The sequence below is a fragment of the Neolamprologus multifasciatus genome, chromosome 23 (assembly GCF_963576455.1).
Source record: "Neolamprologus multifasciatus chromosome 23, fNeoMul1.2, whole genome shotgun sequence".
NCBI lineage: Eukaryota > Metazoa > Chordata > Actinopteri > Cichliformes > Cichlidae > Neolamprologus > Neolamprologus multifasciatus.
The window spans coordinates 9,231,226-9,248,921 of record NC_140460.1 but is presented as its reverse complement, the minus strand read 5'-3'; the positions used below and the strand labels follow the sequence as shown (position 1 = coordinate 9,248,921).

The 17,696-nt window shown below is 39.4% G+C and overlaps 1 protein-coding gene across 11 annotated transcripts in view; it reads right to left on the bottom strand.

Annotated features, from left to right (window-relative positions):
* The window catches only part of fryl (furry homolog, like), a 78,292-nt gene that overhangs the window by 42,526 nt on the left and 18,070 nt on the right, over positions 1–17,696 (bottom strand). For 6 of the 11 annotated variants that reach the window (XM_085149892.1, XM_085149893.1, XM_085149896.1 and 3 more), the window contains exons 2-5: positions 16,838–16,903; positions 1,627–1,835; positions 1,207–1,260; positions 8–147 (exon numbers count right to left, since the gene is read on the bottom strand). In XM_085149892.1, coding sequence (XP_085006018.1) covers positions 8–147; positions 1,207–1,260; positions 1,627–1,835; positions 16,838–16,903 — 469 coding nt within the window. The other 5 variants (XM_085149901.1, XM_085149902.1, XM_085149898.1 and 2 more) reach the window with 2 other exon arrangements.

Below are 17,696 nucleotides of genomic sequence, written 5' to 3'. Positions count from 1 at the left end.
ATCTCACCCTTTAGACTTAGTACTCGAGCGAGGCCTGTACTCATAAGACTCGTCTTCAGTGCCACTCTGCCGCCGGTACCAGTCAAACAGTGTGCGCAATAGGGAGGGCAAACAGTGTTCTGCTATTGAGCTCATAGAGCTTATTAACTGGAAAACAACAACATGCTTGTTATAACAGCTGGCTATTCCAACGAAAACTACACAAAATCAGCATTTGCGCGATTCAAAAATGTAATCCTATACAGATAAAAGTATGTGTGTAGAGAAGGCTGCTCCACAAGCAGTACTTATGACTAATGAGGAGCATTTAGGGTGAGTACAGAACACTACTCTTAACTAAATTTCAGGGCCTTATTTAGATGTGTGACATAAACGTTTAGTTATTTCCTGGCATAATGCAGCTTTGAGCATTTAAAGTGCAAAGACAGAGTGTAAGTGTCTAAGTCATAGTGCAGTGAGAGAAGACATGCAAAACACTACAAACATGGCTTTATTTAATGCAATAACAAATTACATCACTAAAAAAACAAAGCAGGACTGTATTTAAAAGCAAATCGAAAGGATTCCAAGAAGGCACACATGCTTCTGAGGTGTTTATGTCTAAGACCACAATAACTTGCTGATCTCAGCACTGTGATTGCGTCAGTGATCATGTGAGCTGGTGCCTTCTGCCTCTGCATTAACAGGTCAGCACGAATTAACAATTTAAGAGTATATGCACATTTGTGTGTTTAAGGTTCAGCACAGCATGATGAGGAGGGTGGTTGGATGACAAATGCCATGCAGGAGAGTTATGCAATTCCTCTCTCTGCCCTTATGGTGCCAGGCAGATACACTCCAGCACCCGATGCTGATTTACTGCTGAGGATGACACAGCGTTTCTACACTCTCACTTTGGCGCTCTCTATACCCATTTTCTCTCCCTCATTCACAATGGGGACAGCTGGATCTATACCACCATATCCTCATTGGCTTTGTGTTGTGCTGAACAAAGCATTCTGTAGCAGGCGCGCCTATTGTATAGAGTCCTGCACCAGCTACAGATGAGGGACAGACGAACCACTGAATGAAGCATTGATTGGGTAGAGCTGGTGTTTTAAACACAGTGCACACACAGAGGTGTGACTGTTGTTTGTCCACGTAGGAAATGAAACTGTCAAACTCATATTAAATGCATGACGTAATCTTTACTACGGCTGAACTGACCTGGTCAAACTGTGAGTCTTCTCCTCTCTGGAGGGAACGGGACAGGGGTTTCTCCTGTTATTGGAGAGAAAGAGAGAACGAGAATTATTGTGTGACGAGCCCAGCAGGGATACTTTTGTTAACAGCATGATAGCAGATTGCTTAGCCCACTATTCAGCTTATGAACCACGCTAAAATTCTTGAGAGCAAAGTTAAGACTTGAGGCTACAAATATTAACCTGACAGCAACCTAATGTAAAAGACATGAAATGTACAACAATGCCGTTGCTCATTTACAATAACATTTGCCTGACAGTTAAAGACTTGGCAGTTGGTTGCAAAACAGAAGAGGCTGTCTCAGCAGTATATTGCATCACGTGTTGTGCATTAAATTACATTTCCTGTGTTTCTTTACATCAACTTTACCCCCTGTGGACTCACCAGCGGTTCAGCCATCACCATCTCGATCTTCTTCTCAGCCAGCACAGCAAACTCAGCAAATAGACTCTTGATGACAAACTCCCCGGGCTTGAGCTCGGGGTCAATGGTGATGCTCGACATGGCGGCGATGTTGTGTTTCTCCCACGAGAGGGGGGTCACCGAGGAGGGTGCACGGCGTCTACTCACGCTGCTGCTGACTGGTGCAGAAGCTGCAGAGGTGCCAGAGGGTAGAGGTTAGGAAATAATACAGTGAGAGTCAAAGCAGCATGGTCATGTTAAGAACAAGACTCTTGGAAAAAATGCAAGGTCATGCGCTCGTTCTAATCCAAACACGAGCTCAGACGTTTCCTAAAGAGATAAAATGACTGAAGTGATGAGAGAGCAATTGCAGCGCCGACTAGAACAAACATACAATTTCCATTTGAATCGTGTCTGTTTTTAGTAAGCTCATTTTCTAAACTCATACTGCACATAATGGGTTCAAATCACCTGAAAAAGCAAACACAGGGATAATCATAATTCCTATTAGAGCCATGTCATTAGTTATTGTAATCTATCTTTTAAAAAAACTAAATATTTTGTTTTCTAAATCTAGAATATTATACACCAGCTCTTTCTGCTAAATTAGTCTGAAATGACTAGGGATGGGTACCGGTATCCGGTGCCATCATAAACGGTAGTAACCAGACCGAAAAGCAGCGCACATTTCGGTGCTTTATTTCGTTGCTTTTTTCCCCCCCCTGAGGTGTGATACACTATCGATTCTAGCCAATCATTTTACGTTTCCGAGGATAGTAGGCGGGCCCAGGTACGTACGTTCTTTTAGAGCAGAGCTACAGATTAAAAATGCCCAAGGCAAAGCGGTCAAAGTCTGGCTGTACTTCACAGCAAAAGATGCAAACTCAGCAGCCTGCAACAAGTGCTTTAAGGTGACACTGTGCAAAGGAGGTAAACCTCGAATCTGATGAAACACCTGGCGACGTATAGCGTCTCTTTAAAAGCCGAGAAATGCGCCGTATTTGATAGCTTGCTGCGAGCCCTCACACCGTGCACATCTACTGCGGGTGTAGTGCCTGTTATCGGACCTGGATTTAGCAACATCCCCCAAAAACCCGAAGAGGAGAGTCCTGGCCCCTAGCCCTGCCAGTGTAGCAGAAATGATGACGGATGATAATGGCAGCAACAGCAGCTGTTCTTCTCTGAGTAGCTTAATGTTCTTCGTGTGTAATTTACGTTGGGTAGGCTAACCACGTTATTACATTAATGCATGTAAGGTGAACTAGCAAACACCGTTGTAGTGACATGCGGCTGTCTTCTTGTTTGATGGCAGATACTCCCTTCACCCTGGCCAAAAAGGCTAAAATGACCAAAGAAAAAGTGGAAAACAGTTAAACATGAGAGGTTTTTGGACAAAGTTTGTGTTTTTTCCATTGATTAAGCACTGCTTCCAGCCAAGAGTGATACCATATATGCCCCATAGCTGCAGAAAAGGCTAACATTGTTATCTTTTTACAAAAACAGCTAAACATGAGAGGTTTTTGGACCAATTTTGTGTTCTCCATTCTTTAAGCACCGTTTTGAGCACCGTTTAAGCACCGGCACCGTTTCAAAAGTACCGGTTTGGTACTGGTATTGGATAAAACCTAAACAATACCCATCCCTAGAAATGACTATACCTTTTTTATACTTTACACATTTATTTATGAATCTACTTCTCTATTGTGATCAAAGGGAGCACACTGGCTACACACAACAACTTTAAGGTATAGTCTGATTGGGACTGACTGTTTTGCTTCCTTGCCAAGACATTAGATAAGGCTGTTGATAGCAGGCTTATATTTGTATGATAAACATGAAGCTGTATCAGCAGATTAGCTAATGTTTTTACAAATACTAGAAAAGAGCTAAGTAGCCATCCCCAGCTTTTTTCCCCAGAGGTAGCAAAATTCATAAACCATGACAAAAAAAATGTTTTCTAGCTCATTTTATTTATACATGCTGAAATGATAAAATCATTGTATGGGTAGTTATTTGTCAGACTAGTTCTACCTTGACTTGTTCAACAGAGGGATGCAAGCTACTTTTTGTGATAGGGTAAACCAAGTGTGTCGTATAAATTCTTCTCTTGTAGCACAACATGTCCATAAGCAAATTCTGCCAATGTTTCATTAACACTACACCCATCTGCTTTTTAACTTTTATTAGCACACCAAACCTGTTTAAATACAGATATATATATAAAAAAAAAATCAGTATATTCCAAATATTTGCCACCACTGAGATTAAAATAGTTACAGTTAATACTGAAAATACAAAGCCAGTAATGGTGAAGTTGGGGGGGAAAAAAGACCAACAATGAAGTATAATAGAGGGGTGACTTTGATTTCCTGCCTCTTGCTGTGCAGTAAAATTTATCAAAGTGCTTAGACGATTTCGTAAATTTCATGTTGCAACAGATTTTAAAGATACAACAGCAGAATATTTTCAATACATAGACAGAAGATAGATGGCCTGCTATACATTTACCACAATATTGACCTTTAAATGTTTTTAAGGCAAAACTAAATAAACTGTAGTGTTATCTGATGCAGTGGTGTTCTCCACATTTTTACGGGATTCCTTCAGTAGACCATCTTTCCTGAAACATATTTGACTTGGAAAACCCAGGGCACTCTGCAGGTTTGCATGTGGCACAGAACATTTGGTTCTCTGATTTAAATGTTATAAGCAAATCTTTAGAAGAGTCTTAAGCTATGGCTGAAAAGCTAGAGCATGGATACACTTCTATTTTTGTCTGTCTGGCAAAAATAGAAGTGTATCCATGCTTAATGCAAATCCTATATACAATAAGATGAAATAACCACAAATCTCAAACGCAAAAGCAATGAATATCACAGCACAAAGGTTTTTACTCCACTACTCAAGTACAAGGTTCAAATTATGTTCCATCTGACATAAATAAAAAAAAATCAAATGAACCAAAAGGTCTTAACAATCTCTATAAAAGGAACATATAGTGGTGTTTAAATTTATGCAACTGCTGGGACACAACTAGTCTAGTCTTCAATGATCTGTGCTAAGTGTATAGTTGACAGTGAATGGCCCCTTATCCTCTTTCCCTCCCAAGAAAGCCCTTGTTCTTTCTCTTCCTGGTTATGGTTGTGGCCACTGATCTTGATTCTAAATCACTAACAGGCTGATTCACGTCATAGAATAATGACAGCAGTTTTCAAATTACTCTTATACTGCAGCATAGGTAACCAAAATGTTAAATTATGCAGCCACCAAACAGTACTACACTCCTGAATAAAACATACTACATTTAGTCACATTTGCAATCATTGCGAATTTATTTATTCACCTGCTACCTATTTCTTTTGCAAGAATGCAGTACAATTTTGAGGGTGAGAAAAAGCAAAACTTCCAGAGAAAATCTACAGTGAGAACAGGGAGACATCACTGAGCTGTCTCACCAACGAGTTCCTCATTACTTGTACCGAAACCAACTCCACCAACTTGAAGTGCAAGTAGTGATAGCAGTCCCTGTTCTGCTCTGGGTTTGGTATAAAACCACATGTGCCAAGTTCTCACCAATTGCAGATGTTTGTTAGAAAAGCCATCAAAACAAAATCATCATTGGCTGGTGGGATGTAAATTTTGAGAGAATGTGGCACTATAATCACTTTATCTCACTTATCCTGTCTTAATTATCCAAAAATTAAACTTGATTGACTCTGTAAAGGATTTGAATTATATCAAAAACTCCCACAACAGAGAAAAGGTCTGCACGGAAGTACTGGAGCTACCTGGTAAATAAGAGGGAGATGATTCACTGACGGGGGGAAAGTGAAGCGGAAATGCAAAAATATATTATCCACGCCAAGAGAGCCACTGACGTTAGATACGATGTAAGTTCAAACAACATCAATCTCAAACCTTCTGTGCCTCTAAGTGACTACCTGTACAAAGTTACACTGTTACATGTATCACTTACTAGATAAAAATATAAGGCAAATGTTTTTCACGTCAGTATGCAGTAGAAGGACCACTCTACATCACATAGTGCAAAGAGATTTGTTGTAAACCAAAATCTGCAACCACCATTCAATAAACTGAGATTCCCAGTGTTTGTGTGTACGCATGTGTCTGACTTCCTTTAAGGTTGATCAAAAGAGGATTAAAAGGTGGGAGTAATTTGAGGTATGGAACAATGTGCAGGCAGGATAATAGCAGGACACCAACAGTGAGCACTCATGGATGTAAACAAGGCTGGATTTTAAACACTTACTGGATTTGGCATTTTTTAGTCCTCAACTTTTGTTTTCTTACAAAAAAAAAAGGGAGAAAAGAAAGAACAACAACTCTATAAAACTTAATAACCGTCTTTTTTAAGTGCAAATGAAAGTAGGGAGGTAGAAGAGGCAGCGTAGTAGCATGTATTGTGGTCATGCTGTCCAGCAGTACAGAGAGTCTTTCAAACATTTCCCTCTTTGTTTACTGTGCTCCACCAACACCCCCAGTGATGTAACACAGCTAGCTCCTAATAGCCAATCAGTGTTGCGTCCTTTACCCCCTCCATCCTTTTCGCTCCCACCCCGGTCCAACTGGATTGTGTATACTCCAACAGTGTACTTTTCTAGTCAATGAGAAAAACAAAGCAAGGCATCCTTTTTTGGGCCAAGTGTCTGCATTGCTCCTCCCCCTCTCATTCTTTCTCCCTAGGACATGCCAGTCATTAGTAGGATGCCAGGCTATGACTCTCTGCTAAAACCAACAAACGCACAAATCACAGCAGAGAAATGGAACGAAAAACAAACAAAAAAAACCCCCCAAACTATACGGTTGTTTACAAACTCCTCCAGAATTTAGGCTAACTGAAAGTTTATTAACAGAGTTTTTGACTAGGGTAAAAGCCAAAGAGTAAGTGCATTGTGATTAATGTAGCTATTATTATTCAACTTTTATAGTGAGTAAACTGAATGAACTAATTGTTGATTTGATTACCGCAGCTCTCTGAGCTCTCCAGCTTTTACCTCCTTTGGCTTTATTGGTCTTCACTGCAAGCTGGCTGATTTCACATTAGCTTACACTGCTTTTACAAGAAGCAATTAAAGTATTTTAACAAAACATGGATATTTAGTGATCACATATTGCAAGAGGAAGCAATAGAATAAATTACTTTATTAGTATTTTGTCACACCCTTTGCCCCGAAGTCCTGTTTCACTTCTCATTCAAAGCCAAATTTCACTTCTGGCAAGTCTAACTGTCAAAGCATGTTTAAATGCTAATCACTGGAGAGAAGAGGGGAAGCAGTACAATATTGTAGTATTAGTAGCGTTGAACCACATGTAAATTCCATATCTCATCTGAATGCAAATGAGTTATTTTAAATGAATGTTCAACACTTGATGGCTCTGCAATTCCATATTTAATAACTAATGGAGAATCTCACTTTAAATTTAGTTTACTGCTTTAGTTTACTACCAGAGTTATGTAACTGAACTCTGGGATCTCAGTTTCTAAGAACATCATGATCTCAGGGTTAGACAGTATTGCAGTTACATTTCTAATACGGAGAAATGTTGTGCTTCTGCTAAAACGCTGCATCAGAAAATGCTCAGCGTGTTTTGTTGTGTGAGGCCTATAAAAAGTGCTTAAGAAATTGAGCACCCCGCAGGATTACACAACTATTACAGCAGTGGCTCCACCTTGTCACAGTTAAAATAAAGCCCTCCCAAACGCCTGCTCATGAACACTGGCAACAACAGCACAAACACACACATACGGTTGGAATGCAGAGCTGAGGGTGCGTCCTTTTTTTTTTTTTGAAACAGAGACAAAAGACTTACTGCTAGGGTTTATGTGGTGTGGCAGTGCCAGTTCTGCCATTATGTCTCGACATGCTGAGTTTTTAACAAGTTATTACTGGTGTACTCTTCACCATTATACCTTCCAAATAAAAGGGAATTTGAAAGATACACTGGAAAAATAAATGTATCACCAGAAGCTGAGGACACATCAGTTCAAAAGAGATTAATTGAGAAACCACTAATGACATGTTCCATCATGAATGAGCAATATTCAGCAATTAAAGGCCAAACTTTGATTTCATTGAGTGTTTTAATTAAATTATTACTGGATGTTGTAATGGAGAAAGCATCACACATGCATTTAACTTAGGAGCCCTTTTTGCTATGTATAATAGTAAAGGTAGAAAGTAGTTAAAAAGGGATAAATGGAACAAAGTTGTTTACTCAACAGGTGGATGTTTTACTGCAGAGCCTTGTATTTCTGTGTGCCCTCACATACTTACAATATCTTGTGTTACTTACTTGTAAATTTCCAAGTAAGTAACACAAGATTGACAACTGTGTTTAAGGGTAACTGTCCCAGTTAAATGCATTATAAACTCACATTTTCAAATACAAATTATTTTTGGGGGATACAATCTATAATTCTTCAAGTATTCTTCAAATACTTTTTTTTTTTTAAAAATATAAAAGTCTTCAAGTAGGGGTGGGCGATATAAACGATATACGATATAAATTTGGCCAACGATAGAGACTCCTTGGTGATAGATTCAAAATAGAAACTGGTAATTGTGTTTTTTGTGAAACGGAAGAGGAGGATTTGGACCATCTATTCTTTTTGTGCAATTTTATACAAATATTTTGGTTGGATTTTCATACCTGGCTTTATTCCAGTGGGGTTCAAATTACCCCATTTACCTTAAATATGATAATGTTTGGAGTGTTTTTGAAAGAAAAGAAAGCTAATTATGGTGTTAATGTGTTATTAATCTTGTGCAAGCAATTTATACATAAATGTTGTTTTCTTAAGACCAAACCAACACTAGCTTACTGGAAAAACGACTTAAAACTGTTGGTTAAATCTTTGACTTTAGTTAAAAAGAAAAGGGCTGCTTTTTTTGTTTCCTTTTTTGAAGATTTTGATTTAGTGAGTTAATAATCTGTTAAATTATGTGACCCCATCTTTATATTTTCTTTTTCCTATATATGAAAGTTGCTAATATGTAAAGAATGTTTATTCTCTGAATGTGTAATATATGGTGCATTTTGTTTGTATGTTAATTTTACTAATAAAAAAAAGAGAGATTTTGACTATACCGCTCTATCGCGATAGTGCATGTTGATGATGTCATCAAGCTGCGCCTGTTTTGGTCGAAAGCATCACAGCGGCTACAACCATTATCATCTGCAAATTATCCCAGGCGACAGTCATAGCAAAGAGATGAAGCACTTTTGAAATATGGGGAAAGCCAAAAACTGCGCTTCCTCCACTTCTGTAACATTGATTCATTAATGTTGAATTCTCTCGCAGCTGTTCTATTCCCATGTTGTTGCCGTATATTAATAACTAACCTCGTATTGTGGATGAATAATCTCAGTTGTTCTCCTGACTGAAGTTTGCCCCGTGTATAGCATCCTGCTATGCGATTACATTTGTCCCTGACCAATAGAATCCCTCACGTTAACTTTTATCGAGTGGAAAAAAAGTTGGCGCTCATCCTCCAGTTTCACTGTGCTAATGTTATGCTAACATAGCTGTGTCGCTAGCAATCACGTAGCACAACATTATATACCAGGTAGTCCAACTTCAGTAACCCTGCAAACACCACTGCTGTTTAGTTTCCTGTCTTCGTTTATGTTGGAAGTGACTGTATGTTTTAATTAGTTTCAAAAATCTCTCAGTCAGAGAGATTTAGGTGGAAACCAGCAAGCTAACTTCCTGTTAACTTCTAACTCCGTTAAATTGAATAAATTCTGTTTTCATGGATGCATGGATGTTAAACTTAATTGTTACACCTGCTAAAGCAGCAATGCTGATGATTTTATTAAAGATTAAAGAATTTAGACCGTTTTTAACTCTCAGTGTTCATTTGACTTTGGGACCTGAAGCGGACGGAGTTTTGGACCCAGATTACTCCGTGAAGCTCCTCACTACGGTGCTGTAATGCTCTGACAATCCATCAAAACATTTTTTAAACAGATTTCTGCTCGCCAAAATCGGTTTGACGTCAGTAAGCACAACCAGAATTCATACATAAGGCACACTCGATTTTTGAGAAAATTAAAGGATTTTAAGTGTGCCTTATAGTGTGGGAAAATACGTTATACAGAAAAAAAAGAATATATTGCGATATATATCGTTACTGCACATGCTTCAAATTATATCACGATATGGCTTTTAGGCCATATCGCCCAGCCCTATCTTCAAGTATTTGCTACCTTCAGGGAGAGGATTGAGACTTCCTGCAAATGTGTCTGGCTGGATGTTTACCATTCTTACATATTTCAAGGGGGGAAAACAGTTACCAAGGTCAAACAATAACTGCTACGTGTTTCATGAAAAATTTGTCTTGTGATCACAGCAACCACACTCTCCTCGATTTTATAACTCACATATCCGTTTCAGGGTTAGGGGGTTCACGCCTCTCCCATCACATACTGGGTGAGGAACAGGGTAAAGACTGAGCAGGTCACCAGTATAAAAATATTCAGGTCCATGGAACATTTATTTGGTTAACCTGCAAATCTTCAGACTGTCTGACAGAATAAGAGCACCTGTAGCACTTCTGATGCAGACTCAGAGAAAACATGCAAGGTTGACAAAAGAAAGGCTCTTGAAATAACACTCTGCTATGTGAAAGGGGGACATGTTTCTTTTCAAAGCCAATGAAAACAGTTAGACTTTGTGCATTTGTGACAATTTCAAAAAATCGAAGTTCAACAAGCTCTCATCCGCCTAAAAAGCTAGAAATAACTTTATACATAATTTTAAAGGGAGTTAATTTAAACACATTTTGGATGTTGCTGATACAAGTTTGCATTCTAGAAATTTAAATAGCAAACTTTTACCTTTTAGACTAAAATGACTGTGGTTATTAAACACCTAGAAACTTGTGTTGTGGTTATGGCAAACAGAAATGAAGTGTAGGTCCAACCTCGACATTCACTTAGCTAGCTCAAATTGTGCAAAATAAAACACATCAATTATGTTAAAAGCACTAGATCGTATATCTTCTGGCACATAGTGATCTAAATGGCTGGCTAAATCCTCAAATATACAATCATTGAAGTGGGGTGTAGCACATCTGTTCATGTTCACTGAAGCTTAATACACAAATTTCTCTTTGTTGGCACTCTGTTTTTTGGCCAGCATGCCTTTGCCATTTTACATGGAATCCTGACTTGCAGAAATGGCTCCCAATAACAAGAAATTTTTTTAAAAAAAAATCAAAAACTGTGATATTCTAATGCATCGAAAATTGTTAAAACGAATTAAAATGAATTTAGCTGGCATGCTGATCAAAATACATAATTAATAAGTCTATTTTATACCACATTGCACGTATCTAGAAACAATATCAAAATGCACGGCATACACGGCATGAAAATTGACAAATGTTATAGCCATCAAAACTGACAAATTCCACTATGGGTGTGAGTGGCAGAGAGAAACACAGGTAATATATTAGCATACACAATTTAAAAAAAAAAAAAAAAAAAGCGTACGGCCCTATAATCAGTCCCAGTCTTTTCCTCATTTGATAATATAAACAAAGGCAATGCCATTTAGCATCTGTTACTGAAAAATTGATAAATAATGTGCAAATCAATCATTTAACTCCAAACCTGAATGATACAAATCTAAATTTAAATTTTAACCAAAACAGAATAAGTCGGGTGATTAGAGCCCAGCAGATAAGCCTTTAAAGAGGGTCTAACTATTCCTCTTTCAGACAAAAGGAACAGTGGCTCAGAGGTTGTATCGCTGAGCTAAAGCAGTCTCAGCAAACACTTTTGCGTTGACGAATAATTCTGTTGCAGCCTATGTGTTGTCTTTTGTGCATTCAAGGTGAACTGTCAAACTGCATAAACACAATTAAACTACACAACAGTTATATGTGTTACTAATGTAACTAAAAGAGGTTTGTGAAGAGTGCAGTTTACTACTTGACTTCTTTGTCTATCCCTACCATTTCAATGAGACTGGAGAGACAATATCTTTTTGATTCCTGATATATTATGGGCTGCATGGGAAGCTAATAATAGGAGGCAACCAGAAGACAGATCAATAGTAGAGAAACATTAGCTGGCCCAGAGGAAAGGAAGAAGAGGAAAGAGAAACTAGGAGGACGGGGAACGGAGTAGATAGGAGAGCACTCCTAAGGAAGTGCTTAACATAGTAATTTGGATATTAAAATCAGGGGTGCGTCAGCCGCATTTTAGTATTGGCGAATTTGCTTTGATGACTCCAGTGGCATGCACTGATGTCAGCTGCTGATAATTCGCTGTTGTGTCTCATAAATTTAGAAGTCCTTGAATCCTTGTGTTTTGAGTTTAATTTCATAAACTTGCAAAACAAGGTTTCTTTGTTCCCTTCGCACAGATGTGGGGAAAAATGAAAAGACATCTATATTCACTGTTACGCAAACTGTTAACAACAGCCAGCCGAAATAACAATATTAACATTGATAATATATCTATCCAAAATGTATAATCAGTAAATGCAGATAGCAAGTTGCTAAATACAGAAAAAGTAAAAGAAAGTTAGACAAGATCTTCAAAAGAACAGAGGGAATACTTCATGTCCATCTGTGTTATGTATCAGTAGATGCTCATCAATAGAAACATTATCTTTGGGACATCCAGGAGCCAGCAGAATGATGATGAGTGCAGGAAGAAGGGCACTCTGCTGAATGAAGACTTTAATTGTACCCACCTGCATACACATCAAACAAGGCCGACTAAACCTGCACTAAACATAATCTGTCATCTTGACAACTCCACTAATGGCCACTTTTCTTATACGGGAAGGAGATATAAGAAATCCACGCATGGAACGCACAAAGACATGTACAATGCTACACAGGCTCTGCTGGCTGCGTGTGGCAGATAAGTCTGGTGGCAGTAAGTGCGGTATGTAAACATTTGTGCAAGCTTGGAAAGATACTCACAGCTGCTACTCCAAGACTTGAGGAGAGATTTGATGCTGATCTCAAAGAAGACAGAATCCTGCAGGCTCAGCATGGTAGCTCCCAAAAGTTAAGCTTCCCCAGAAGGCACAAATTTTACAGGTTTCCTTTCACCTTTATTCCCCAAAAGCCAAACATTCCACTCTTCTCAAAAATAAACACCTTGCACTTATCAAACTTGCAGACTCCACCAGTAGGAGCTGAGTACTAGCCTCCACAGGTGCTAGTTAAAGGCAGCATCCTGAAGAACAGTGCGAGCAGATGCTGACGGAAAACCCAAGAAGCCCTACCACTTTTTTCGCTTTTGCCACCCAGTTCGCTGAAGAGTAAAAGTGATCAGAAAGAAGAGAGAGAGCGCACAGCCTGGCTAGTTAGAGAAGTATTCCACCCCAGAGCCTGCTGCCCACTTGCCAGTCCACAGAGTCCCTCATCCCCATTTCAGCAGAGAAAAATCCAGAAAACCGAAGGACAAAACTGCATGAGAACTTTTGTTCCTGAAATGAGGGAAAATGGCAGCAGAACAGTACGCGATAGAAGTCTTAACAATGTGCGGTAATATTCCTTCTCCCCTTCTCTTCCTGTGTGTATGTGTGTGTGTGTGTGCGTGCATGTGTGTGTGCCAGTCCTAGCCCACTAGCACCGTCAGCCACCCTCCTCCTCCTGCCCCAAAAGCTCTCTCCCTCCCTGTTTGCTCATGGCCAGCCCCTCCTCTTCTGAGTGAGCTCTTGTTCTTTTACCGATGCCTGCTCTTTTCTCTCAGAGTGAGAGAGATGGAGAGAGCTTGTTTCAACAGCAAACAGGGAGGGAGGGAGCAGTGCATGGGGGTGGGTGATGTCATCAAAATGCTGCGAGTGTTCCCTGGCCGTGGTTCAGTAATGCATACGCATGTCAGAGCTGCTACTGTGCTGCCTCTCCGCTAGCCTATCAAAGCAATACTTCCTGTAAGCTCCGCAGCAATACTGATGCGTCATTCCAAACTGCAGTAGGAGGGAAAGGAAAGAATGGGAGGTGGATGAGGGAAAGGAAAGAGGAAGGATAGATTGAACACACCTTAACTAGTCAACCAACATAATAAAAATATGTTCCTAAATTAAATGTATTAAATGTACATTTCACTTTTTAAAACAGGAATATATATGACGTAATAGGAATATGTTAATGCAACTCTCTACAGCCAAGTGACATGGATAGATGACTTGCTACCTGTTTTCTTTGGCATTATAGTGATCGAAACTAATCTTCTTGCTAAGCTAACTGCTCACACCCACAGGAATCATGGGCATTACATCACTGCCCTGTCTGAAAGCTACCAGGCATAGTAACACACAGAATGATACACAAACACACAACACACCCCATTAGTAAGAAAACAGCCCATTGTTTTTGTGTGAATGTGAAAGACACACGCACACGATTCAGCTGATATTTTAATCTTGCATTGACGCTAGTTATTCCTGCCCTGGCAGAGACTTTAACGCTGATCCACATGACATCAAGCAATTTGTAGTCAAGCACAGGATTAAGTTTGTTACCAAAATATTCTGAGGGGAAACGCAGTGGGAAAGCTGCAAAAGACAAATGTTCTTTGTCTTCTTTTAGTTTAGTCTTCATTTCTCGCTCGCCCTCAGTCTCTCCCTCCGTCACATGTCCTCCACTACACAAGTTATGCAAAGTGAGGCAGAGCTCATTGCAAACAAACAACACAAGCAGATGCTTTGTCAAGCCCTGGCTGGTGCTACCCCGACGCAGGCTTCCACTGTGAAACTCTGCCTTGTAATACACAAACAGATTGTTTACAGTACCACTGCAAATTTGCAGCAATCACACTGTTTTATTTTAAGCCTTAAATCTGAACTTCTATGAGTCATGTTTAATCTTTCCTAGAGCTACATTAAAAGCAAGATACTGCCCCATCCGTCTGTTCAAATCGGACCAACTGCATTTCCCCAAATGTCAAAGTATTACGTATGTGTCTAATTTACTAACCTAAAAATCCCCAGGAATACACTCATGCAGCAGCTTTACTGTGACTAATGGCCACAACTGGAGATGTAAAGCCATATATAGAAGTCTGAATGAGAAGGGGAACAGCTTGCTGTTGCACAATTCAAAGATAATTTAGGAACATAGCAGGATGTTACAAAATATCAGACAGTTTCTAAGTAATGAAGTAAAAGTTGTTTTGGGGTTATTTTGTTAAGATGTCACTAGATTACTTGTAGCCTTAAATTAGTTAATTTAATGAGGAAATGAAACTCTTGAGATTAAGAATTTCTTTTGTGAGAGTTCTGGGTCATGTCAGGAAACATGAGCCGACCGCATTTTTCAATGGGAAACAAAACAACACACACACACAAAAAAAAACAAACCCAAGCATGCACAGGGGCAACATGCAACACAGAAGGACTCCTTCTGTGGGGTTTTTTTTTGTTTTTGTTTTTTAATCTTTGGTCCACCCTTTTTCTACTTGACACAAATGCAGTAAGTAACAGCACAGAGGGTGGATAGCTGAATAGTTTTAGGGATCAGTCAAGTTTGACTGTTTTCAAATATAACTTACTAAATGTCCTCTCTTTACATGCCTTGGCTCTAAGTTCATGTAGTGGGAGGACAACAGAAGAACTCATGGTCAAATCCTGTTTAAAAACAACATCTGGGTTAATATTATTGTAATCGACAAACGAGTCAACATAAAACAATCAGAGCTCTCTGCAAACATTGTTTTCTGTAAACCAGCTTTATTGTTTAAGGAATGCAGGACTGACCACACCGTCTCTCTGGGAACACTAGAGCTAAAAGCTACTGTCCGACGGAGTTGACGTAAGCCGAGAACTTCAAATAAACACCATTATAACTCACTTCCTGGAATAAAGACCTCACTGATCAAATAATCTCAACTAAATGCACAATCAAGGCAGGTTACTTTAGCTTCATTCACAAAGTAGGAGCAGTGACTGACAGCTAGCCATCCTGGCTGCAGACAGTATAGAGCAGCTGCTCCTCCCAGGAGCCCATGGGGTGGAGGATGCATTTCCTGTGCTGGCCTCTCTGAAGGGCAGTGGTGGGAACAATAATCGATAGGAGCTGTAATTCAATCCCTGACCTCCCCTGCGATGCCTGGGCTGCAGAGGACACATCATTTAGATCCATCACAGCATTCTGAGTATGCAGCACAATTCTGCAACCTGCACATCTACTTACTTCCACATGCTCCGTTGACTCAGACCCAGCTATTTCATTGCACTTCTGTATTAAACACCACATATTTAGACAAAGGTTTTACACAAAACTAAATAGGCTGGATTTTTTCCCTTTAGTAGTATATTGCAGTTTAGCTGAATGACAGTGGATCTAACCTTCATATATAATGTGTTGCATAAACCATAAACGGTCAAATTCTGAGACAATCTATTGATTCTGCTCAAGCTGAAAATGAGCAAACTCATTCTTTTGATTCGCCTAGCAAATTAAGACAGTCTAATTGAAGAAGGAAAAAAAAAAAAAAAAAAAAAAAGAGTATTTCTTAGGTCAGAAGCAAAAGCCCCTGTGGAATGATGAGCAGAACATGAGGAAAATCTGAATAAAAACACCTCTTAACTCAGGTTTTAAAAGGTCAGTTTATTACTCATAGAACCAAATGTCTTAAAGTTTATTCACTATGGAACAGCTGGCTGGAGAATGAGTATGAACAATGATTCACAGCATTCGTCGATATGACACCATATTCCCACTAAATGCAGGCTGCAATGCGCACCATTATGGAGTTTGTTTCACTATAGTTGGCTAACGACTACTTAAGCAATTCCATGAATAAGTTCATCCATCCTGTCTGGATACACACCCTGTGGAGTGTTTAGAGAGAAATTTCACAAGGATCTTTTATTACAGAAGCACAACCCATCACTACACCATTTTGTCACATGCTCCAAACACTCCCTAATCACAAACCCGCTGCACCCATTAACCAAATACAGTCCTAATCAAACGTATCCTGAAAACTGAACTGTGCATCAAGCAGTTGAATATTGTCTAAGCCTGCAAAAGATAACAAACGACAAAATGAAAAGAACAGCACCGCCTTAAAAGCCACAGACTATGCAGGTTCTTCAACAAGGGAAGTGTCACTCCACACGGAGTTAAAACTCAATTAAAGCTCCTCTGACCTCATCTTAATGTAGCAATCACGCTACGTCTTGTAATGCATAACTCACCATTGTGACCCCTGCCATCACCAGCATGGTTCAAAAAGGAGACTTTTTTAATATGATGGATCTTTCCTAATAGGGAAGAAAGAAGGAAATGTTTGAAAACAATTTGCCCAGTCAACAGAAATTGTCTTTCAAAATGAACATCAGCCTATAGCCTGCAGTCTGAGCCAAGCACATGCACACAGACGCAACAAGAGTTTAATGAGCAAAGCTAGCAAAACTTTAGATTATCTTCACACTTCACCAAACCAAAATGAAGAATATCACTTTGTTATTGTGGGTTAGTTTAACCGGTTGAATAATGCTATTCATAAAGACTAAGAGGCCAAGTGAGTGCAGCAGAAGGGAAGGCTGAGTCATATTTTAGCCATGAGCAAATAGGGAGCAAGCATGCTCTGACAGGTAGCAGTGGAGGGGAAAAAAGAAAATACCCTGAGAAGTTTACCAGTGTAAACTGGCTGACCTACATGAAAAATTATATGTACGTAAACCTTTAACTACTGTCACAGGCACAATATATGACCTACTACAGAGGCATGACACTGGCTTTGGATGTGTCCAGGCGGTGAACGATTATTGAGTTGATGTGGCAAAAGATTTGTAATATGCTTCAGAGCAGACATGATAGCAGCTAGTATACACCACCTTTTGTATCCTTTGAACTTAATGCTCCATAGAGCTCCACGCTGTCTCACGCTGTCTGGAATGACTTCAAGGTGCACAATGCGATGGATGTTTTACAATGTCAAACTTCCTGACTGGAAGCGACTGGAGATGTTGACCTTGAATAAGAGCTGGCCAAAAATTTAATCAAAGACCTTTGACTTTTATGGATCTGTCCTCAGAGATTTTTGATCACACC